Source organism: Mus musculus, chromosome 2 (genome assembly GCF_000001635.26).
Source record: "Mus musculus strain C57BL/6J chromosome 2, GRCm38.p6 C57BL/6J".
Taxonomy (NCBI): domain Eukaryota; kingdom Metazoa; phylum Chordata; class Mammalia; order Rodentia; family Muridae; genus Mus; species Mus musculus.
The window spans coordinates 160,624,906-160,650,441 of NC_000068.7; the positions used below are offsets into that span (position 1 = coordinate 160,624,906).

The following is a 25,536-nucleotide window of genomic DNA, read 5'->3' on the forward strand; positions in this document are numbered from 1 at the left end:
CAGACATGCAGCACGTGCCTGTAATCCAATTACAGAGAAGGGAACAGGAGTCTAGAATACTAGACAGACAGTAGAGCTGAATGGGTGAGCTTTGGATTCAACAAGAGACTGTCTCAAATAGTAAGGTGGAGAGTGACCGAGGAAGAAGCTGTGCTGACCTCTGGCCTCCATACACACACATATGCATACACAAAGATGTACTACCTACACATGCAACACACACACACACACGCACACACACACACAGAGGAGGGGGGTGTCTAAGGATGGAGAGATGGCTCAGCAAGTAAGAATATAAGAGCACTTGCTGCTCTTCCAGAAGACCAGCTTCTATTCACAGGACACATATGGCAGGTCACAACCATCTATAACTCTAGTTCCAGGAAATCCAAGCCCCTCTTCTGGCTCGTAGGGCACCACACATGTATGTGGTACACAGACATATGGCCAAAGCACCCATACATAAAAAAATAAAAATAAAACCACCTAAAACCAAGTTACCAGAGTAGTCTTGTCAGTGCAATAGGGGACCTTGTACAGTGACAATTTTTCTCATCATTGAGAGTAGTCAAGGCCAGGAGTAGTCAGATAGGTAAGAAGTGCCTCCCAGAGTCTCTAGTTTCCCTTGGATGGGGAAAAAAGCAGTAGTGGGAAGAGAGCTTCAACATCTGAGGAAGTGATCAGACATAGCCTGGGCCCTTTCTTAAGAACACAGTAGGTGTCGGGTGTGGAGGCACACACCTTTAATCTGAGCATTCAGATAGACTTTTGAGGCCAGCCAGGTCTCCAGACTAAGTCCCAGGACAGCCAGAGTTATCTAGAGACCTTGCCTAAAAAACAAAAACAAAACAAAACACCAAGAGGCTGGTGGTCACGGAGACATTTCTTTTGAAATTGCATTGGTGGGGCCAAACCAGGCCAGACTCATGCATCTCTACCTTGGAAGTTTTCAGAATAGTGGCCACCTTTGGAGTTTTGTTGGAGGAGGAAATAGGGGTGAGGTTCTAAGTGCTGGCAATGTTTAACTTTTTGATTATGTATAGGTCATACAGGTGTGCTCAGTTGATCAGATTTATCGACTTGTACATTGTGTGTGTGTGTGTGTGTGCGTGGCATAGGTGCATGTATACTGCGGCACAGAGAATAGTTTTTTAGGATGTTAGTTCTCTTCTTTCCTCCCATTTTGGTTTGTTTCATTTTGAGATAGGGTTTCTCTGTGTAGCTCTGGCCATCTGGAATTCACTCTGTAGATCAGGCTGGCCTTGAACTCCAAGATCCACTTGCCTCTACCTCCCAGGTGCTGGGATTAAAGGTGTGAGCCACGACCACCTGGCTGGCCTCAAAAGTCTATCTGCCTCTGCCTCCTGAGTGCTCAGATTAAAGACATGTGCCTCTATACCCGACATATACTGTGTTCTTAAGAAAAGGCCCACACTATTGTGCTTCTAAAGCAGGGTCTCTCTTGACTATTTCTGACCCCAGGCTGCACACTGGCCTGAGAGTTGTTTGATCCCCCTGTTTACCATGGGTATTACCTATGTGTACCATCATGGCTGGCTTTTTAATTTTTCTTGTATTGAGACTAGGTCTGTCTGTGTAATCCTGGCTGTCTCAGAGTTTACCATATAGACTAGGCTGGCCTCAATCATAGAGACCCTCCCACCTCTACAGAGTACTGGCCTCATATATCTATCTGGCTTTTTGTGGGGGTAGCAGGGATTGAGTTAAGGTCACCAGACCATCTCCCCATCTGGATCCCATTTTTATTTGCATTTTTTCATATTTCGTGTTGAAAGACTTTCATAAATTGCTTTTGCGATGATATACTGCACTATCCAGCTGAGAGAGAGAAAAAATTATGGGTGATAAACCCAAGTAAAACATTTTGGGCTAGTCTGAGATTTGAGCTGCGGAAGACATAGGGCAGGTGATTTTCCCATACAGAGTCTGAGCAGTATGTTGCTGGCCAAAGGGCAGCTAAAGGTCAGCTGTGCTGCAGAAAGGTCCTCAACCATCAAAATCCAGAGAGAGGAGAGAATTAAGCCAATTACAACATCAGGAGCCCATAAGAAGGGCACTTGGAGCCGGGCCTGGTGGCACATGCCTTTAATCCCAGCACTCGGGAGGCAGAGGCAGGTGGATTTCTGAGTTCGAGGCCAGCCTGGTCTTCAGATTGAGTTCCAGGACAGCCAGGGCTATACAGAGAAACCCTGTCTCAAAAAACCAACCCCCCCCCCCCCCAAAAAGGCACTTGGATGTACCTAGAAGCTGAGGCCTTTCAGAATTGCATTCTGTGTCGCCATGACTATCATAGGCTCTAGAACAGAACAAGGCACTTAGCCGTCTTCTTCCTTCTTGGATGTCAGTTGTGATTTGGGAACCAGAAATGCCCAGGCCCACTGTGAGGTTTGCTATGTCCCAGTTAGGGCAAGCAAGAATCACAGAGGCCAACAAAGCTGGGCTGAGAATGGAAGGGGAAGTGAAACCCTGCCATAGCTCATACGTGCTCAAGCAAAAAAGCCACCTGTGGTCAGTCGACGTTTGGCTTGGGTAAAGAGAGGGTGCCAGAGCAGTGTGGGTAGAGCGATGTGGACATGGGGCCAATCACAGATAACAGCAGTTAAAAAATAACAAGGATGACTTCATAGCGTGAGGGGCTGGGGTAGGGAGATGGCAGGTTTCAGGAGGTAAAAAACGAGAGGTCACAAAAATCAGCCCTTAATAGGTCACTTCTATTATGTAGAAGAGAGAAACTGTTGACTTGGAACTAGGAGGCACCAACAAAGCAAGAAGCCCGTAGTTCTCTCATCTGTAAGATTGAGACTGTAATAGTTCCTCTTGGGGTCAAGTCAACTGATGCATAAACTATGTACAGCTGAGTGTAGCCAGGTGCACAGTGACTAAGGAGCCTGAGACAGGAGACCTGAGAAAAGCATAGCCAGCTTGAGTGGCAGAGCGAGAAACCCATCACCAAAGCATTATCGTTTGTTTGCAAATAACTGTTGATAATATGAGAAGAAGAAACTTCTGGTTTCTGAAACGAGCTGAGGAAGACTATGTGGAGAGCCAGCAGCAACCAGAAATCCAGAGGGGAGAGAAACAGGAGAGACATCCCCACCTCAGAGATGGGGCTCTGACTCCAGAGACATGTGTTTGTGTATGCAAAGTGCTATGGTTAGGCATATCATGCACTGGGAGGAAGATGGCCCATAGCATATCACAGTATCAGAGGATCTGACTATACACACACATGTATAAACACATCTTAAAATTACTTAACCAAAAAAAAAAAAAAAAAAAAGGAGTGGGGGCGGGGGGGGGGAGGAGCAGATGAGACAAGAGGCCCACACTCATGCATGGATGGAAATAGCTAAGTCCGAGAACCCAGGACAAAGAAAACAGAAGGCTTAGAGAAAGAAGCAAGCATAGAGGGGAGCTTATAGGGGAATGAGATAGGAGTTAGCTCAGCTGTCGTGGAGCTCAGAGAAGGTTCACGGTGCGGTTGGGGGGTTGGGGGGGCTTTTGATTAAAGTCTGAGTGAGTTAATGGGCAGGTGCGAAGCTGGAGAACTGAGGCAGGAATGATAACAAAGACCCTGGCTGGGGTTCTCTTGCTACCCTGCTTGACACATCAGAAGTAGGTACCCACATAGAAGGATTAAAGGTAGCACACTATGCTCAGAGAAAGAAGCCAGCCACAGAATAAATAAGTACAATTCAACAACAACAAACCTCCGTAGGCAGAGGCAGGCAGAGGCAGGCAGATCTCTGAGTTTGAAGCCAGCCTGGTCTACAGAAGCTGTTCCAGGACAGCCAAGGCTACACAGACAAACCCTGTCTCGAAAACAAACAAACCTCTGTCTTCATCAAGATTACATCCTATGGCTAAGCAGGGCAGCTCCACTTTTAACCCTGGGGCTCTAGAGAGGCAGAGCTAGAGACAGGCTGAGCTTTGTGAGCCTCAGGCCAATCTGGTTAAACTTAGTGAGTCCGTAGGTCAGCTAGGGCTACCTACTGAGATTGTGTCTCAAAAACAGACTGGGGGAGCGTCTGAAAAGTATTAACCAAACAGGCAAAATAGATATATGTAAGCCCTGGAGAGACAACGAGGGAATGATCGGTGGGAAGAGCTAAGTGGAGTGGTTATAATCTCAGAGTACTGAGAGGGAGATGAAAGACAAAGAGGACTGAGCTGTGGAGATAGCTGAGGGAAAGAGGCTGTAGGCAAAAGTATCCTCAAACGCAAAGGGCCTGGGCTGGTGGGCAAGTGTGTTGGCGAGCATCTTAAAGAGATCCAGGTGGCCGGGCAGTGGTGGCGCACGCCTTTAATCCCAGCACTCGGGAGGCAGAGGCAGAGGCAGGAGAATTTCTGAGTTCGAGGCCAACCTGGTCTACAGAGTGAGTTCCAGGACAGCCAGGGCTGCACAGAGAAACCCTGTCTTAAAAAAAAAAAAAAAAAAAAAAACAGAGAGAGAGAGAGAGAGAGAGAGAGAGGGAGGATCCATGTGGTTATCAGACAGTGCCAGCAGACAAGCAGTGTTAAAGATGGCTGACAGGGAAGCAAGTAGAGTGGGTCTGAAAGACTGCCATAAAAACTTTGACCTTACTCTAAGTGAGAGAGCCACTGGCAGTACTTGGTGTAGCAGTGCAGGGATGCTGCATTCAGAAAATCCCTGTGATTCGAAGGACCGCTTGTTCTGGGTGTGGCAGGGCCCAGTGGGAGGAAGACAGAAGCATGGTACGCCACCACCCTCATTCCACCAGGTGGAGGTGATGGAGATTTAGGTTAAAGTGGAAGCAAAGGGAATGCGGAGAGGTGTTCAGCACTGAGCATTTGAAGGGGATACGAACAGGCCTTGTTGAGGGATGTGTTACCCACGAGCACCACGAATAGCTCTAGGTTTTGAGAGGAAGCCACGTTTGTTTCTCATTTGCTCCCAGAAGTAGACATTCTGCAAAGATTTCTGCAAATACACTCCTAGCATTCTGTCTCCTGGTTCCGAAACAAATGCTTAAGAAAAAGAAATAGATTTCAAATAAGTTGTGTTGTCATTAAAAAGAAAGGAAGAATGAAAGGAAGGAAGGGAGAAAGGGAGGGAGGAAGGAAGGAAGGAAGGAAGGAAGGGAGGGAGGGAGGGAGGGAGGAAGGAAGGAAGGAAGGGAGGAAGGAAGGAAGGGAGGGAGGAAGGAAGGGAGGGAGGAAGGGAGGAAGGAAGGAAGGAAGGAAGGAAGGAAGGAAGGAAGGGAGGAAGGGAGGGAGGAAGGGAGGAAGGGAGGGAGGAAGGAAGGAAGGAAGGAAGGAAGGGAGGAAGGGAGGGAGGAAGGGAGGAAGGGAGGGAGGAAGGGAGGAAGGGAGGAAGGGAGGAAGAGCAGAAGACCTATGCCCAGGATTATTCAGGGGGATTGAGGATGTTTGGAAATGATAGCATTCTCTCTCTCTCTCTCTCTCTCTCTCTCTCTTCTCTCTCCACACACACACACACACACACACACACACACACACACATATATGTATATATTAAGATTTATTTATTTTATGTATGTGAGTACACTGTAGCTGTCTTCAGACACACCAGAAGAGGGCATCAGATTCCATTACAGGTGGTTATGAGCCACCATGTGGTTGCTGGGAATTGAACTCAGGATTCCTGGAAGAGTAGTCAATGCTCTTAACCACTGAGCCATCTCTCCAGCTCACATTGTTTGTTTGTTTGTTTGTTTGTTTGCTTGTTTTTCCCATTAAGTATGGAATGCTGGGCTCCCTGAAAGAGTTCTCCTGGATTGCCTGTCCTGGGGGCTCTCTTACACAGTTCCAGAAGTCTATGTTGTAATTGCTAGGTCATTCCTTCTATCTTCCCTGTGTCCAGGTGGAGGGAGACAGTGGCGAACTCTGACCCACAGGGCCAGACATCACACAGGCATGGAGTCATGTCAGAGTAACTTAACTGCATCCCAGAAGCTGACAAGAAACACCTGTCTTTTTGGGTTCTGAGTATTTCTCCAGCTTCACTGCCAGAGCCAATGGCAGGTACCTACAGCAATGTCCTGAAAAAATAGAGATGTTTCCTGCAGGCCCATTGGGAGAAAAATATCTTTAGGACCCTGAAAGATAAGCCATCCGGAAAAACTTGTCCTCTGAGTCAGCCCTTAAGTGATTTCCTGGGGGCAGAGGTGCAGAGTCACCATGAGTGGTTGGAAGCAGCCTGTGGCTTTTTAGAGACAAAGAAGGCTGTCTCCTCCAAAAGAATATGTCTCTGTCTGACCCAGAGTTCCTGATAGTAACTGGACTAGCACTTTTTCAAGGAGGTTGGGATGATCCAATAACCCTGTACTAGAAGTCAGTAGACCCTGTTTATTATTAGACATGAGTGTGTCCTGTCTATCATCACCATCAGTAGCAGCACCACCATCATCAACACCACCATACACACACACACACATACACGCACACGCACACCCTCTCTTAGCCGTAGGCTACTCCAGTTACAACTGCATTACATTCCTCCCTGTTTATAGTGAAGCCTTCTGAACGACTTGTCTAAACTTGCTGCCTCCGCTTCCTGATCTTCTACTGACTTTACCAACCCAGGCCCATCCCTAAAACGAGGCTGTGCGTCTAGGTCCTCCCAATGACCTCATCTACTCGAATTACTTCAGGTATTACTTCAACTCTGTCAACTCCTAGTCCTTTTTCCTGAGCTCCAAAGCCATGTCTCCCATTGCCTATCAGACACCCGGACTCACCTAAAACACAATCACTTTAGGCTCTGCACGGTCAGAGCTGAATTCATCATCGTTCTCTCAAATGTGCTGGCTAGTTTTATGTCAACTTGATCGTCATCAAAGAGGTAGGAACTTCGACTAAGAAAATACCTCTATAAGATGGGGCTACAGGCAAGCTTATGTTATTAAACGCGTTCTCACGACCGGCCAGGAAGAACACCACAGACCAGAATCTTCTGCGGCAAAACTTTATTGCTTACATCTTCAGGAGCAAGAGTGTAAGAAGCAAGAGAGAGAGAAAACGAAACCCCGTCCCTTTTTTAGGAGAGTTATATTTCGCCTAGGACGTGTCACTCCCTGATTGGCTGCAGCCCATCGGCCGAGTTGACGTCACGGGGAAGGCAGAGCACATGGAGTGGAGAACCACCCTCGGCATATGCGCAGATTATTTGTTTACCACTTAGAACACAGCTGTCAGCGCCATCTTGTAACGGCGAATGTGGGCGCGGCTCCCAACATCTCCCCCTTTCCTTTTAATAAGAGCAAATAGGCCACCCATATTAATGAGAGTGGAGATAGAGGTCAAATCCCCAGTGTGTAGGTAAAGGAGCCATGTACAGGATTAGCTCTTAGGCTCACAGGCTTTTACCCAGAGCAACCCTGACCTGTTCCCGTGTCGTTTTGCCTGGGGGAAGGGAACTAGGACACTGAACCTTCATGAAAGATGACATGTCTCCCTAGAATAGGCTCATATATGCCGCAGAGCCTTTCCATTGCAGTGCTTAGCCGTGCAACTCTCTCGGGCTGCTGAAGCACACTCACTCTATCCCGTGCAATGAGTCTAGCCTCGTGAGATGTAAGAGCTGAGTGGCCAGCGACCTATTGCCTAAGCATAGATAACCATATATCAGGGGGAGCTCCATGTTCTAGTCCTGCAAGCGCCTGGGCAATAACCACCTTGTCTCTCCTAGTTTGGGCCTTAAGCTTACAGACCAATCAAAGAAGCAACACTAATCCACAGCAAAGTGTATCTCCAAATAATATTAATCCCACCCATTTTTTTTTTAAAGAAGGAAAATGCTGAGGAGATCCAATTGGGTAATCCTTTGGTCAGCGACAGGTCCAAGCGCGTGGAGTTGACCTGAAGTCTTAATTCCCGAAGGAATCTGTTCAAATTCAGCCATCTAATTCTGTAACATATACTGAAAAAGACTTTTTGACAAATTAGCTGCCCTAGTAAATTTAACATACTGAATGGAAATAACACACAATCTCGGAAACTTTTGTTCACATCCCAGCTGAGTTATTTGTCATAATACATCTAGTTGTATCTGGACAAGATCTATGAGTTGATTAACCAGCATGAGACCTCTCTGTATCTTGACATTAGCTGAGGCCTGTTTATCTATGACTGTAGTCACTGAGGCTGACAAAGTGTTAATGGTGTCAGTCGTCTGGACCTGTCCAGACAGAGCCAAGGCTGTCTGAATTAAGGCTAAACCCAGTTCCTAGTTAGTGGTAAAAAAGCAAGAGAATACTTGAGCATTATACATCACCGTCATTGGGAGTGGAAATGTCGACATTATCCCCCAACGCTGTTCTCTTTTTATTATTGACGCCCTGGACATCACCAAGACGAGGGACATCAGTATTCTCTTGGTCAGTCTGGATTTTTCGGGTGAGTCTTTCTGGTATCCAAAATGGGTTGTCTTCATTCTGTGGGAAAACACAGACCGCTCCCCTGGATCTTATCAAAATAGGATCCGGGCCATACCATTTATTATCAAGGACATTTTTCCATTTAACCATCTCATTGGGCCTATCTGGCTCTGTACAATGACGTTCAGCCGCAGTATGGCCATGAGCATCAATATTTAAAAAATTGAGTGTAAAGAGTGCCAAAGACACAGACACTCTTGGTGCTCGGGGTACAGTCTCCTCAAAAGTTCCCCTCTTCTGTTTTATAAGATAGGCTTTGAGGGTGCGATGCGCACGCTCAACAATACCCTGTCTTTGAGGGTTGTATGGAAGTCCAGTTAGGTGGGTTACGTCCATCTGACGGCAGAACTGTTGGAATTTTTGAGACGTATAAGCTGGTCCATTATCAGTCTTAAGGAGTCTGGGTTTCCCCCAAGCACTCCATGCTTCAAGACAATGTTGAATCACATGTGAGGCTTTTTCTCCGGTTAACGGAGAAGCAAACATGATGCCAGAACATGTGTCAATGGACACATGGAGATATTGAAGTTTTCCAAAGGAAGAAACATGTGTAACATCCATTTGTCAGACCTGTAGAGGTCGAATACCGCGTGGGTTAATTCCCACATGAGGAACTGGCAAGAACTCACAGCAGCTTTGACATTGAGTAACAATGTCACGGGCTTCTTTTCTTGTCAAGGAGAAACGACTGCGTAATGTTTCAGCCGTCACATGAAAATTGTTATGAAAATTTCTTGCAGCCTCTACCGGGGATGATAGGGCAGCAGCCACCACTTTAGTGGCCTTATCTGCCAAATCATTTTTCAGAGCCATGGGGCCAGGTAGGCCTGAATGGGCTCTAACATGAGTTATATAAACAGGAAATCTTCTAGATAACAAAACTAATTGTATCTGCTGAAAAATATTGGCAACTCTACTGGAAGGCTTAATCACTCCAGCCACTTCTAAAAGATTTACTGCATTAACCACATAACAGGAATCTGACACAATATTAAGGGGTTCTAAAAAGGTTTTTAAAACTTCTAAGACCACTAAACATTCTACCACTTGAGGTGAATTTTCATTATATTGTTTGGATACCACTTTACCATTAGCCACATAGGCACCTATGCCAGTTTTTGATCCATCAGTATATACCACAATCCCATTTTTAAGTGGGTTTCTTACTGTTATTTGTGGAAACACAACAGATTGATTTTGGGCAAACTGTAAGATTGGATGTTTTGGATAATGGTTATCTATTTTTCCTGAAAAGGAGGTAACTAAAACTGCCCAATCATTAGATGTGGCTGCCAAGGTTTGAACCTGTGCAGCGGTATAAGGTACAATTAAAAGATATGGACTTTGCCCAAAGTGGGTGATTGCTGCTTTTAGGCCTTTAAGGGCAAGCTGTGCAATTGCATGAGGATACCAATCTATTATTTTAGCTGGGGATACGTTTGGATGGATCCACAACAATGGCCCATTTTGCCACAAAACTGCAGTTGGCAATTGTGCTGTCTTAAAGACACACAAACTGAAAGGTTGCGAATCCTCAATACGTTGTAATTGTGCATTCTGTAAGGCCTTTTCCACTTTTTGTAAGGCCTGGTTAGCAGCTAGAGTAAGAGTCCTAGGGGAGGAGATATGAGGATCTCCTTCTAAAATACTAAACAAAGGCCTTAACTCAGCGGAAGGAATCTTTAAAAAAGGTCTAAGCCAATTAATATTTCTCAACAGCTTTTGAAAATCATTTAAGGTATGGAGGTGATCTCTTCTTATCTCTACCTTTTGGGGCACAATCTTATCTGGGGACACCACAGAGCCCAAGAATTGTCCTGTATCAGAAATTTGGACCTTTTCTGTGGCTATCTGTAAACCCCACTGACTTAAAGTTTTAAGTAGAAGAGGATATGCCTTTTGTAGCATGGTAAGGTCTTTATGGCACAGGAGGATGTCATCCATGTAAAGGAGCAAAATTAAAGAGGGGAATTGTTCCCTCACTGGCAAAAGAGCTTCTTGCACATAAAGTTGGCACATTGTAGGACTATTGGACATTCCCTGTTCTTGATGTCTTAACCCTTTTCCTTCTTTATAACCCATCTTTGCCATGATATTTTTTGCTTTAGTTGAATACCCTCCCGATGGGGCGTTTTCATTGGACAAAATAAGGCCCAAATGCTGCATAATATCCCTTCCCCAGAGGTTAACCGGGAGTGGGAGCACATAAGGTATGAATTTCCCTTGCTGCCCTTCAGAGGATTCCCACGTCAAGGCAATGGAGCTTATAGTGGGACATGATTGATATCCTAGGCCCTGTAATGAATGAGATGACTCTGTGGTGGGCCATGCTTTGGGCCACCAATGTGTAGAGATTATACTTTTATCTGCTCCGGTATCAAGGATGCCTTCAAACTCTTTTCCATTAATCTTAAGGCGGAGCTTAGGTCTATCATTTAAAGATACAACCAAATAGGCAGAATCATTTCCTGAGGAGCCCATTTTCTTTATCTCAGGTCCTGCAGATTTTTCCCTGGTATTATCAGGGAGGAGCAGCAGCTGAGCTATCCTATCTCCTTTACTAATAGAAAAAACGCCCTTAGGGCTTGAGCACAGGACCTGTATTTCAGGGGAATGTTGACAATCCATAACTCCAGGGTGGACTACTAAGCCCTGCAAGGTGAGTGAACCCCGGCCGAGAATAAGGCCCATGGTTCCCGGGGGCAAGGATGGTATAGGCTCCACTGGCACCGGCTGAATACTCATTTGAGGCATTAGTAGGAAGTCGGAGGCGGCACGCAGGTCCACCCTTGTGGGTCTTCCTGGGTCGCCTCTCTGACTGCTTCCTGGGTCCTGACAAACCGGTTCCCATATCTTTGAGGGCCCTGGGACCGAGGGCCCGATGACCCGTTTTTTGGCACATCAGTTGATTGACTATCAGGTGGGGGAAGGACTCTGTCCTTTATATCCCTCACAGAGCGACACTGGTCAGCTCTATGATAACCCTTGCCACACTTAGAGCAAAGAGTGAGAGTCCCTCCCTGTTTATCTGGAGCTCTGCAATCTTTCTTAAAATGCCCAGGCTTTCCGCAATTAAAACATGTCCTCTGATCATTTCTGCTCATGGAGCGGTTTTGAGATTGGAGGATGGCGGCCGCTAAGCCTGTATTGGTGAGAGGTCCCCCAAGCTCTCGACAGACCCTGAGCCAGTCTTGTAAGCCTTTGTTCTTTCTTGGGGCTATGGCCGCTCGGCACTCCTTTGTGGCTTGCTCATAGATGAGCTGTTTTATCAGAGGCGCAGCTTGCTCTGACTCTCCAAAAATACGCTCTGCTGCCTCTGTCATTTTGGCCACAAAATCTGAGAAGGATTCCTGAGGTCCCTGGACAACTTTTGTTAATTGACCAGTGGTTTCACCTGCTCGGGAGAGCGCCTTTCAGGCCCTAATAGCCGTGGAAGAAATCTGGGCATAAGCTCCCCAATGGTAGTTTGTCTGATCAGCAGAATAAGCTCCCTGACCCGTTAACAAATCAAAAGTCCAATCTCTCTGCTCTGGAGTCAAAGCAGCTGCGTTTGCTCGGGCCTGCGCTTGTGCAGCTTCGTGCCAAAGCGCTCTCTATTTCATATATTTGCCCATACTAGGGAGAGCGGCTTTTACAACCGTTTGCCAGTCGGCAGGAGTTAGTGCCATGCCGGCAAGCCTGTCTAACTGCACCAAGGTAAAATTAGCATTGGTTCCGTATTTACGGACCGACTCGGCAATTTCTTTAATTTGTAAGTATTCTACCGGAGCGTGGACACGCCCACCCTCGGCTCCTTCAAAGACTGGAAATGCCTGTTGTATTTTCCTTTGTTCCTCTCTGGGAATGAATGAGTCTGCGCACTGCCTCTCTGCGCACTGCCTCTCTGCGCACTGCCTCTCTGCGCATCTCTCTGCGCATTGCCTCTCTGCGCATTGCTGACGCACTACGCAGGGCGGGGGCTCCGCATAGGGCGGACCTTGAAGCCGACTGCCCTGAGGCCAATCAGCAAACTGGCCTTCGCCAGCCGCTTTTGGCTTCTTTAACTGATTAGCTAGCACTTTACCTGGCTGGTACCCTTTTTTCTCATAATGAGCTGCTTTTTCCTCCCAGTCTGTTTCCTCAGAGGAGAATTCTTCATCTGCTTCAGAGCTACCAAGAGCTGGCTCCCCGAGCCCATCTAGCGATGAGCACAGGCTCCTTTTCCTAGAGACCTCCGCTAATTGATCTTTCTTTTTTTCCCTTTTTCCTCTTTTTCTTCTAATCTCTCTCCAGGTATTCCTACCTAACCTTAACTTTTTCTCGGGTTTAAGACCCTTGGAAAGGCCTGTATACTTATTTTGTGTACCATATTTCCTTTTTGTTCCTACTCTCTCTCCCCACTTTACTTCTGATAGCTTGTCCTGAATTTCCTCTAGAATTTTTAGCCCTATCTTAATCACTTGATAACATGTGAAAAGGAACAAAAGGGCTCCTAACACCAGAAAAAATTCAAGGCCAAACATATTTCACTTTACTTCTGATAGACTGTCTTGAATTTCCTTAGAAAGTTTAAGATCAGACTTACCTCGTAAAGCTGTACTCACTGGTACTCTCGTTCCCCAGCTGAAAAGTTCTGAATTCATACAGTTGAATCCTTCTTAACAGTCTGCTTTACGGGAACCTTTATTACCGCGACCCGCAGTTCTGGTTCTGGAATGAGGGATCTTCCTTGCGCCAGTCCCGAGTTTTTTCTCGTCCCGGGTTTCGGCACCAATTGTTATTAAACGCGTTCTCACGACCGGCCAGGAAGAACACCACAGACCAGAATCTTCTGCGGCAAAACTTTATTGCTTACATCTTCAGGAGCAAGAGTGTAAGAAGCAAGAGAGAGAGAAAACGAAACCCCGTCCCTTTTTTAGGAGAGTTATATTTCGCCTAGGACGTGTCACTCCCTGATTGGCTGCAGCCCATCGGCCGAGTTGACGTCACGGGGAAGGCAGAGCACATGGAGTGGAGAACCACCCTCGGCATATGCGCAGATTATTTGTTTACCACTTAGAACACAGCTGTCAGCGCCATCTTGTAACGGCGAATGTGGGCGCGGCTCCCAACAAGCTTATATGGTATTCTCTCTCTCTCTTTCTTCCCCAAGGGAGTGTGAGGCTTCTCTTCCTATCACCAGCCTTTCACTTAAGCCAGTACCTCAGCTGGGTTTGTGTGTCCTCACCCACCCCCACCCCCTTTTTTTTTCCAAGACAGGGCTTCTCTGTGTAGCCCTGGCTGTTCTGGAATTCCCTCTGTAGCCCAGGGTGTCCTTGAACACGGAGATCTCCCTGCCTCTGCCTTCTGAGTGCTGGAATTAAAGGTGTGTGCCACCACTACTGGGCTTTTTTTTTTTTTTTTTTTTTGAGACAGGGTTTCCTTTATGTACCCCTGGATGTCCTGGAACTTGCTTTGTAGATCAGGCTGGCCTCCAACTCAGAGATCTTGGTAAACTCCACAGAGGGAGTAGCTACAAATGGGGTGTGAAGAAGAGGACCAAGGATCAACTCAAGAGGATCTAAGGGTTTGAGACTGAGAACTGGGCAAGGTCAACAGAAGAAATAAGGAAGCTCAGGGAGAAAGCAGACCTCAGGACCTGAGGACTGTGATATTATCAAGTAGACCCGAGAGAGAGAGGCTGTCTGTGGGAGTCAACTTAGGAACTATAAAGCTACCAAGAGGGAAATCCAGAGAAGACATGCTGTTGATAAGCTGGATGGGTAACCCAGCTCGTTGGATGTTGCCTCAGAAGTATGAGGACCCGAATCCCCAGAGCCCACGTAGAAGCTGGACGTGGCGGAACACGGAATGCCAGAGCCTCCTCTGCTTCCTGTCTGGCCATCCCCTTTCCAGATATCTCACATATGGAGAAGGGCACAGTGACCTAAAGACAGCTTGGGAGATCAGGAAGGTAGTCAGCGTCTGGGCATAAGGGCTGGCTTAACTTACTTAGCCATCCTTGCCCATAAAAAGAAGGGAGCACTAGAAACCATTCCCAGTGATGAAAAAGACGAAACAAGACAAACTCGCAGAAGCACATAGCATAGGAAAGAGCTCAAAGTAAGTAGGTAGTTTTGGGGTTTGTTTTATTTGTTGTTAAGACAGAGGTTCACTCCAGTCAGTGGTGGCGCACGCCTTTAATCCCAGCACTTGGGAGGCAGAGGCAGACAGATTTCTGAGTTCGAGGTCAGCCTGGTCTACAGAGTGAGTTCCAGGACAGCCAGGGCTACACAGAGAAACCCTATCTTGAAAAACAACAACAAAAAAAGACAGAGGTTCACTATGTAGCCTTGACTGACCTAGCATTCACTATGTAGACCAGGCTGATCTAGAATTAACAGAGATCCTCCTGCGTCTACCTGCCATATCCTGAGATTAAAGTCCTGATGCCTGGTTTCTAAAAACGTATTTTTAAAGAAGTCAGGAGGGCACCAGGGACAGGAGAGCAAGTGACGCTCCTGCTACAGGGACTTCTGTAGGAAAAGATGTCCCTTGTAATAACCAAGCTCCTGGCAGGGACAGAGGAAGGGTAGTAGAAGACTCAGGGGTTTGGAGCAGGGAAACGGGAAAGGTGGTGCTTTCAAAATCTGACCCTGGCTTAGCGCTATCACCATCTGGTTCAGTGAGGCTCTGGCGCTCTCTCTCTCTCTCTCTCTCTCTCTCTCTCTCTCTCTCTCTCTCTCTCTCTCTCTCTCCCTCTCTTCCCTCCTTCGTTCCTGAGGAGAAACGCTGAGTCAGCGCAGGGCTTCTCTAGCTCCCAGAATTTTGGGGTGTTTTTCCAGAATCCGGGGGGCTTGCCCCTCTGCCTTGCGCTGCCTGCTGCTTCTCTGGCCAGAAGCAGTTAGACCCAAACAGCAGCGGGATAATGACCTCCTGACAGCATACCCTTTGAGGAGAGTCAGCAAAGGCTGCTGTCACACCCAACCACTCTGTTCCAATCTAGATGGGTCAAAGTCCTCTGTCTCTTTTATAACTCACATCTCCATCCCCATTCCAACTAGCCTGCTATGGTCAGTATGTCTCCCAGCTAGCCTCCCCTTCTCCATTGTCAGCTCCCCGGGACTGTCCGCTGTCCATTCTCTGGTACTCAATGGTTTTCAGATATCATTTAAACCTAGCTCACCTTGCTGTAGCTCCACGGTTATGGGAAGGGCCTTCCCACTTTCCCAGCCTCAATCTATGCCACAGCCTTACACTGACTTCATCTGTCATCATGATCTAAAGTCATTTATGCCCATAGCTCTCTGCCTTGGCCATTTGCCAGCTTTTCTTGTACTATCTTCTCTTCCTCAGATATTCCATTCCTCATCTCTCAAAAAATGACACGGAACTGGAAGGTTCCCCCCACCCCCATATTGTCCCTCCAAAATTTCCTAATGAGTTGGATGTGCCTCCATTGCAGAGTTTCCATAGTAATTGGTAGTTTGTCACCTCTCCCCTTATTGTTCCTTGTATCTTAGGGTAACAGTTGAGGAATGTGACTTTCTCATTATTAGACTGAGAGTTTTTCCAAAATGAAGATCAGATCTTGTTTGTATCTGTATTTACACAGCTTAGCATAGGACCTATCTACCTCATACTATCAACTAGTCTCACATTCCTTGGGGAGTAATGGTGGAATGAGTAAATAATCTTATCACAACAGGGGTGTCTTGTGGAAGGAAGACAACAGAGGGTTTGGCCTGTAATCTCAGTACTTTGGGTGGTTGAGGCAGGATGAGAAAGATAATGGAAACACACAAATAGACCCCCTCCCACCCCGCCCTCCCACCCCCCAACCCCCAGCCACACGGCAGGCTCCTAAATCTCAGCTACTCATTCTGCTATTCAAGGCTTGGGTCTTTCCCACCGGCCTTTCCTTTTATTCAGACAATTTTCAACTTTTGCTGAGCAGCTGCTGTAGCAGCAAAAGGCAGCAGGACATTTCTGGTTGCTGGGATCAACAGCATGAACGTTTTCCATGGATCACCAAGCAGGTTCTATTTTGAGAGTGTCCAACTCTTAACAGGGCATTAGATCTCTAGGCAAGGCATTATGGCAAGGGGAAAACTGCCAGAAAACTGTAGTCAGGAAAGCAGTGAAGCCAAGACTAGGAGACCACTAGGAGTGCATGCCAGTAGTAAATCCAGCACTTAGGAGATTCAGGGCAAATGATCCAGAGTTCAAGTTTGGCCTCAGCTATATAATGAGTTCAAGCCCAACCTGGGCTTCATGAAACCCTATCTCAAAGTTACAAAGTAAAAGTTACAAAGTAGCCGGGTGTGGTGGCGCACGCCTTTAATCCCAGCACTCAGGAGGCAGAGGCAGGCGGATTTCTGAGTTCGAGGCCAGCCTGGTCTACAAAGTGAGTTCCAGGACAGCCAGAGCCATACAGAGAAACCCTGTCTCGAAAAAACAAACAAAAAACAAACTTACAAAGCTAGTAAAAACAAATATATTTTAAAAACTGTTAGGAGGGATATCTGGGTCCTGAACCATGAAAATCCCAGAGTGGAACAAAAGTATAGCCAAGGCCTTGAGATTCCCTGGCTTGAAACCAGATGGAAGTTGAACATCAGTCACATGACCCAACATAGCTTTCAGAAGCAAAAGGAGCAATGTATTTAAGTGTACCACAAAGGTATCTCACATTGCAATGAGGCAGAATTCACAGACCTGAACTTCATTAAGGTCTTCTCTCTGCCTGTTAGCACTCTCCTGCCCTCTCCCCTCAACCTCTCCCAGCTTCCCCTGGCCTTGACAAAATGCTGCTCCTTGACGTGACATAGTACAGATCTATTAGCAAGAAGAACAACCACGTTACTTTCTTCTCAATTCTAAAGCCTCTAGAAATTCCATCTGAGTGGTTCAGTGTAGGCCACTTGTGACAACTGTCAAAGAGGAACCACAGCACATTTGTGGCTGTGCATATGGTCCCTCCAGAACCTTGTGAGTCTGGGGGAAAGTCCTAGGAAAGCAGGAGTTGTTCAGGCATCATCACAAGTGTTTAATTCTGGAAGACAACAGTTAGACCAGACTTTAATAAAACCTGCCTGTAGCAGCCAGTGTCCTGAGTCCATTCATTCCAAAGGAGCCCAAGCCTTAAGCAGCAGATAGGAGATGGGGGTGAGGAGAGGGGAAAGAGGAGAGAAGAAAGAAGAGAGGGGGGGGAAAAGATTTTTCTAGGCTTAAAGATATTTTGGAGGGATGGTGCTGGTGCATGCCTTCAGTCCCAACACCGAGAAGGCAGAGGCAGAGGCAGAGGCAGAGGCAGAGGCAGAGGCAGAGGCAGAGGCAGAGGCAGAGGCAGAGGCAGAGGCAGAGGCAGAGGCAGAGGCAGAGGCGCAGAGGCAGAGGCTCAGAGGCAGAGGCAGGCAAATCTCTGAGTCTGAGGATAGCCGGGTCCATAGACTAACTCAAAACAAATAAACAAACAAACGAATCTCCAAAAGAACCCAACCCCCCAAGGGAATAAAAAGAAAGAAGAGGAGGAGAAAAGAAGGAAAAAGAGAGACAGACAGAGAGAGAGACACACACAGAGACAGAGACAGAGAGACAGAGAGATCCTGTTTAAGCAGGAGCTGGAGAGCTAGCTCAGTAGTTTAGAGCATGGCTACTCTTCAAGAGAACCCAGGCTCAATTCCACCACAACTGTTTGTAATTCCAGTTCCAGGGGATCTGGCACCCCTCACACAGATATGCAGGCAGGCAAAACACCAATGCATGCAAAACATAAGGAAATTTTTAAAAAGTATTTTGGAGACACTGCAGACTTAAGCACCATACAGGTATCAGCATATTGAAGATTCTAAACAGGACACCAAGAAAAGCTCTGTTTAACTTTAAATCATAATGATGTATGTATTTGTGTGTGGAGTGCTCCTTTTTTGCGTAACATCTACAAATCATCCGCCTTTTACCAGTCATGCTCTGGAGACAGGCATACATCATCATCTAGTTACTTTATAAAGGCTGAGGTGATCCGTCAGTGAATAGTCTTGAATTAAAACAGTATTTTCCATACCTGATATATTTGCTTTTGACCTTCCTGGAGTATGTCTTATATTCCCTCTCTGTACTATTCTTGGATTTTTTTAAAAAATAAAAGCAGTCTCATTATGTAACCCTGGTTAACCTGAAACTCACTATGCTAGGCTGGCCTCAAACTCACAAAGATCCCTTTGTTTCTGCCTGTGGAGTAGTGAGTTAATTAAAGGTATGGGCTACCACACCCAGCTGAATATTTTTATTTAAAATTAATCACCCAACATCTTAAAAAAAAACCCTTGAACTTAAACAGTTATTACTGTGGGTTTTATGTGGTAGTTAAGTGTTTTCCGTCATACACATTGAAATAGATATAAAGCAGTAAAAAATGTAAAAGTCTGTCTGTGTGGGGCCAAAAGTCCTCTCAAGTGCTTATGACCATGTGTGGGATCATTGGTTGGAGAAGAAAGAGTGGCCATGTGGACATCACTAGCCAAACATAGATAGAGGCGTTTAGTCTATGGTGGGATGTTGGGTGGCCATGATTGGGCCTAGGATACCACCTTTGATTCATCATCCTGGGGCCTGCATTCTGTTTCCATGACTACTAGCTGGTCTTCCTGGGAGGGACCTGGAAAGCAAATGACGATGATCCCAAGTCACCAGGGGCTGGAAGCTAAAGCAGAGGCACTATTTTTCTTGAAGGCTGAATTATTTCAGCCTAACTGCAGTAAATGGGTGGGAGGCAGATGCTTTGCTTGGTGGCCTGGGATTGCTTTTGACATGGGAAAGCGGCTATTGAGGAGACACTAATGCAGGCAAAACTGGCTCTGGCATACAGCTGTGGAGAAAGAGTGCTGGAATCAGGCAGACCTAAACATCAAATGATACATATTATCTACAGGCCCTTAAACAAAGTCTTTTTGTTTGTTTGGGATTGTCTATTAAACACAATTATCGCTGTTGTCCCGTTGTCCAGATGAAGAAACTGGGACTCAGAGTGGTTAAACAACTTGTTCAAGGTCATGGAAGAATAGGAAAATTCTGCTTAGGAAAGCAGAATTGAAAAATAGGCCAGTTGACTTCCAAGTGTGGACTCTTAGCCACTGCATTGTTGTGTTTGCCTTTGTTGATTGGACTCTTCTGTCAGAGGACCTGTTGATTCCTGGGGGCTAAGTGCTGAACAAGATGGAGAGGTCCTAACCCTCACTGACCTCGAATTATATAAAGGAGACAGAAAAGAAGTCACTAGCTCCCATATGGGTAACTTAACAACTGTGATAACTGTTATAAAGGAGAGAGGCACATGGGTACAGCATGCGGAAAGGGGCGTGCAGCACTTCAAGCTTGGTTTTTCGGGACAGTTTCTCTAAGTAGCCCTGGTTGTCCTGGAACTCACTCTGTAGATCAGGCTGGCCTCGAACTCAGAAATCCGCCTGCCTCTGCCTCTCAACTGTTGGGATTAAAGGCGTATGCCACCACTGCCCAGCTGGCTTGAGTTTTGAAATATTCACAAGAATTAACCCTAAGTGTTTATCACTCAATGTTTATGAACATTTTCCGAATTTATTTATATGGGGGATTGAGCCAGACTGGAGATGAATTCAGCCTGGGATGTTCTTGCAAATCCAATTGCTAATGTCATTAATCCCTCAAGACAGTTTGATAGTGGTCGATGGTCCACACCCAGGACTGTGAGGAGTCAGGGCAGACCTTATAGTATGGTGTTCCCTAAATAAAGTTCTCTCAGGGTACAGTCCTGGTTAGAACCAGGATCCATTTACCTGGGGGTCCAATTCCCTTTGATTTGGAATATTAGCCCTCTCACATCAAACTAATTCCTGTCTCACAGTAGGCGCTTAATAAATGTTTATAAAAAGAACAAATGCAGTAGGGTACTTGTGACACAGGGCTACATGACTGTAAACTGGAGCTAAACCTGACTGAAAAATTAAAATAATTTTTAAAAATGGGTGTGAAGTGCTGGGCGGTGGTGGCGCACGCCTTCAATCCCAGCACGTGGGAGGCAGAGGCAGGAGGATTTCTGAGTTCGAGGCCAGCCTGGTCTACTGAGTGAGTTCCAGGACAGTCAGGGCTACACAGAGAAACCCTGTCTCGAACACCCCCCCCTACAAAAAAAAAGAATAAATAATAAATAAATGGATGTGAAGTATTCCAGAAGTCTGGACAAAGGCTGTGAGGAGACTCCAGCTAAATGCCTTACGGCTGCTGGTGAACTAAGATCGGGGCAGCCAAGGTACGTGCGGATCAAACTTGTCTGGCTCTAGAGATGCAGAAGCTGGAGACACGGTCCCTGGCCAGCTTAGCTGGGTCCCGCCGCGGCCTTTAAAGGCCTACCACGTGGCCGCCCGGGTGTCCAAGGTCCAGAGGCGGTGTCCACGCTGCGCCTGCGTGCTGCTAGAGCCGGTGTCCCGCCTCTGAGAACGCCAGTCCCGTAGCAAGGCAGAAAGCAGAGAGTGGGCGGAGTTAAGTCCGTATGCTAATAAAGGGGCGGAACTTGCGAGGCAAAACCGGCTCTGTCTCCCGGACCTCTAAGAGACCCGCCGCAACCCTCAGCCTCTTTCCACGAGCGCTGACGTCGACGACGACGTCCCATTTAAAAGCGGCCGCGCAGGCGCAGTGAGGGGAAATGCGAACTTAGGCTGTTACACAACTGCTGGGGTCTGTTCTCGCTGTCCGCCCGCCCGGCAGTCTGTCAGTCGCGTCGCTACCGCCGCTGCCTCCTCCACTGTCCCGGGAGTCTCGGGCCGGTGGCTGCTGTCGCCGTCTGTTCGTGCTTCTCAGGAGCTTCGTCCGCCCGTTCAGGCCGTCCCTGCCGTCCGCCTCTCTTCCCCCGCGCTGCCTCTGAGCCCGCAGCGTTCGCACGCCGGCCGACATGAGCGGGGACCATCTCCACAACGATTCCCAGGTGCGACCAGCCGGCCCCCGACTCGTCCCCAGCTGCTCGGGCCCGGGCCGGCTCCGGCCCCGGCCAGGGCCCCGGTCCCAGCCCCAGCCGGCCGCGCCGGGTTGACAGGCCCGAGTCTGCGATGAGGGGCGGCCGGTTGGAGTCGCTTGGATGGCCGGGTCCCGGGCGGAGCCGTCAAGTTGGAGTTTGGTGGGGGGATGGCAGCCCCGGGTAGGCCATTCGCGGGCCTCTGGGTTCCGGGGCGCCGGGTGGGCCCGAGCCCCGGCCCCCGGCCGCGCGCTCTCGTCCGCCGCCCCGGGGCTTCATGTGCCGGTTGTTTCATCTTCCCTCCTTTTCTTTCCTCAGATCGAAGCGGATTTCCGATTGAATGGTGAGTGTGCCCCCCGCCCCGCCCCAAGTGTCCCCACACGCCGCTGCCTGCCTCCCCCGCGCCGGGCCGGAGCCGGGCAGAGGACAGACATGGCGTCCCAGAGACTAAGTCCCGGCTCCTCGCTCACCGGCCCCATTGTTCCCATCGGGCCGCCTCTGGACCCCCTTTCCCGGGGTCTCAGCACCCCCAGATCACGGCCTTCTCCAGAGGGGGCACCGGAGACCCCGCGTCGACCGTCGCTGGGTCTCGGGCGGCCTTTCTCCGCCGGGATTCTTCCCGGGAAAGTCGCCTTGTCGACGGTCGGGACTTAGTCTCTGCGCCATTTTCTTTTTCTCTCTCCTCTCCTTTCTGTGCCTGTGTCTTTCTCTCCCTCCCTCAGCTCCTTCCTTGAGCTGTCCAGAAAGAGCTTTCTGCAGAGCAGAGCCATATAAATCACAGACCTCACCAAAGAAGGAAGGCTTAGGGACGGAATTATCTTTTATTTTTTCTTAATAGAACTTTATTTTGGAAGTTACTTGCTTTCTGCTTCATGTTTGCTTGCTTTCTTCTTCTTTTTTAATTTTTGTGATTCCAGAACGAAAGATTCCCTTAGGCAGCTAAGGGTTTTATGGGTTTTTTTTGTTTCTTTTGTTTTTTGTTTTTAGTCCTTTTATTTTTTAAATGGTGAGATGTTTATAATAGCAGTTACAGTTCTTGAAACTAAAGCCATCTTTTGTGGAGTTCTTTGTATTTTGGGATTGTTTTCCCAAGTTGTGCTGTTTGCAAAGATAACTCCCTTTAAAAAAGTTTTCAGGTTGTCTGTGTGTCATCTAGTGTGAGTGTTGGACTTGAGCATATATTCTTTAAAAAAAATTAAAAGTATTAGTGACCAGAACTTCCTATTGTGGCAAGGTAGAGTTTTTTGTTTTTTGGGTTATTTTTGAGACACAGTTTATTGTGCTTGTTCCGAAAGGTTGCTGAATTGCTCATTTAGACATGGTGTGCTGGCCTTTTCTTTGGGGTCATAGGGAGTTTTAAAAAAGATTTTATTTATTGAAGTAGAGTGGCCAGCCCTGACTCCTGTCTTCTTCCTCATTCTTCTCAGGGGCTGCTATTTTTTTCAGGAATTAAGAGTTAACTGGCTTTCCTCACATCCTTAGGCTCTTGAGCCCTTTCCAGTCATGTTTTCAAAATATTTCCACTAAAGTTACCCAGGGAAGAATGTTGGTGGGTGTCTCCCACCACCCCAGTAAGAAGCTCACATTTAATGGATTTTCCAGCAATTCCATTGTAGTATGCTGGAAATTCCCACAGATTCTTATGGGTCCGATTGTGTTCAGTTAGTTTGGGTTCTGGGGAACTGAGTGGGAGAAGCCATTGAGTAGGTTTTCTGGTGCAGCAGTCCATGGTACTGGCCTGCCCAACTGAAAGCCTTATGTTTATATTTCCAAGTTGGTCATCCAAAGAGAGATGACACTGAGTTAGAGACTCTGTCTAGGTAAAGCTTTTCTTGAGCACCTAATATATGCCAGGTACTGTGCTAGAATTGAACCTGTCACCAACCACATCTGTCTTTGTTCAACTCAGCCTATTGGGGGAGTCACATCAGTTAATTACAAGGTAGGCGTTGGAGTGTATGTGTACCCAAAATGCTTTGGGAGCATAAAGGGCTTAATTTTATCTGGGGGTGGGGAAATTTCTTGGAGGTGACTGAGCAGGGTGTTGTATAAGACTAGGTACTGAGAATTGTCAGGGGTTGGATTATTTCTTGGGAGTCCATCCTATCAGGCTTTTAAACGAGGGAGATGAGACTGTCAAGCATATAGATAAGCTTCTTTGGAAAGGGGGTAAAGAAAGGATGTGGTAGTTGTGGATGTAAAATGGTTTTGAGCTCTCTGAAGGAAGGTAGGAATTTAATATAGAAAATTTATTTGCTTTTTAGTTGGGCCTAGTATGTAATATATTTAGCAATGAAACAAAATTGAGTCCTTTTTCCTCTTAAGTTTAACTTCCATTGTTCCCATCTAAATACAAAAGAGCTATTGAATCTATGCATGATTATGGGCTGGGTATGTTATCTTTGCATTTTTATAGAGTGAATTGAACTGCCTATGTTAACTTTTAGGATGTATTTCCATTTTCCAACAATGATATTTAGTATTTATTGGGCACCTAACTGTTCAGGCTTGAATCTCATCTTACTCTTTGGAAAGGACCCTTAGGAGTTAATTACAGTTATCTCCATTTGAGATGAAACTGAGTGTACTCAGTGAAGCCATGAACCTAGCCTCTGTGCAAACCGGATGATGCTGGTATGAAGAAATGAAGTTTCCTGTTTTGTATGGGGCAATTAAGAGGGAAAGGGAAAAATTGATAGCATGCCGGTTACTTTTTACCAAAATCTTGAAGAAAAAAAGCAGTTTTGTGTACCTACTACCTTAAGGTTCTAATGTTGTAGTGATTGTCTTTGTGGTTATTGTCTGGATGTTAGTGTCAGTAACTATTTGCTCTATCAAGCGTACACTGTTAGCTAGTGATTGATAAATATAAAAGACAATTTAAAAAATTAAAACTAGTTTTTAATACCCAGGCTTCTTAATTGATCTTTATAGTGAGAGGATATTTACTTAAACATGGTTTTAGGTGAGTCTGAACAATCACATTCATGAAGTAAAACCACATATCCCTTGGTTTGCTTCCTCAAATCTTCTAAGATAAAAAAGATTTTCTCTCCTAACTGGAGCGGTTTTGTTTTGTTTTGTTTTAATAGTACTTAACATTTACAGCCTTTTGTGGGAAATTTAGAACATTCTGGGTCATACTCAACTGCTGTGAAATGTTATTTGTGTGGTAAATCTATATTTAAGATATAAGCAATGAGCTAGTCACTTCAGGAGCACAGCCCATACTTTGTATTTCCCTTTCACCTGAGTGAAAGATTCCCTTTGTCAGTAGCACTAATCATAGTGAGCTTGAATTATTATTATAGTAGTGCACAGGATGCCTAGCTGCACAGCTGTTAACATTAGTTGAAGGTGCTGGTAATCCTTTTCTGTTTCAAGAACTCTAAGTTCCTGTCTGTTTTACTGGAATTATGGAGCTACACAACTTCATTATATTGTAATTTGACAATGTGTAGATTATGAGTAGGTCTAATGGATTTAATTTGAATGAAGGGAATTGTTTTGATTGTAATGGTTGTACTTCTGTGCTTGCTGTGCATGAGTTATGATAGGCATTGAGGAGGCTCGTGAGGCTTTAAGCCTGAAAACTGGTGATCTCTCCAAATGAAATCTGGAAATCTTTAGATTTAGTCTGGACGACTAATAGAAGTATTAGATTCCAGTGGAGTCTTTTTACCCTTTAGAGCCAGACTCCTTGAGGGACATTTTTGAAATTAGTAAACTGCTGATATCTTAGAGCATATCAGATCTCACAAATTTCAGCCTGTCTATTTCTAGTAAAACAAGAAAATCTAGGGTTTCCTAAAGAAATCAGAAAAAAAAAAAAAAAAACCCTCATGGTTTAAAAGACAAATGGGATACTATTTCTAAGCCTTGAATCTATTTTTCTTTGGTAAGCAGATAGTGTGGGACCTGGAGTTGGCTCCCAAATCTCATGTCGATCAATAGCACAGGGGCAGGGAAGTAGATTCTTTTTCCTGTCAGCATAAAAATGATGGATTTTAGAGTTTGAAAGATACTGATTTATTCTGGGTATAGTGAAGTGTGATAGCTGTTTGTATGAGTGACAGGAATCTTTATAGTTAACCTGTTTTAAGGTTATACCAAAGTTAGAATTTATAAGATTTTTTTTTTTGTTTTCAGTGT

General features: G+C 46.3%; 1 protein-coding gene across 1 annotated transcript in view; it reads left to right on the forward strand.

The window, feature by feature from the left end:
* Positions 1 to 20,991: 20,991 nt before the first annotated feature.
* The window catches only part of Top1 (topoisomerase (DNA) I), a 76,868-nt gene continuing 72,323 nt past the window's right edge, over positions 20,992 to 25,536 (forward strand). The window contains exons 1-2 of the mRNA NM_009408.2: positions 20,992 to 21,357; positions 21,703 to 21,727. Of these exons, the coding sequence (NP_033434.2) occupies positions 21,325 to 21,357; positions 21,703 to 21,727 (58 nt within the window). The 5' untranslated portion in view covers positions 20,992 to 21,324. The remainder of the gene's footprint in view (positions 21,358 to 21,702; positions 21,728 to 25,536) is intronic.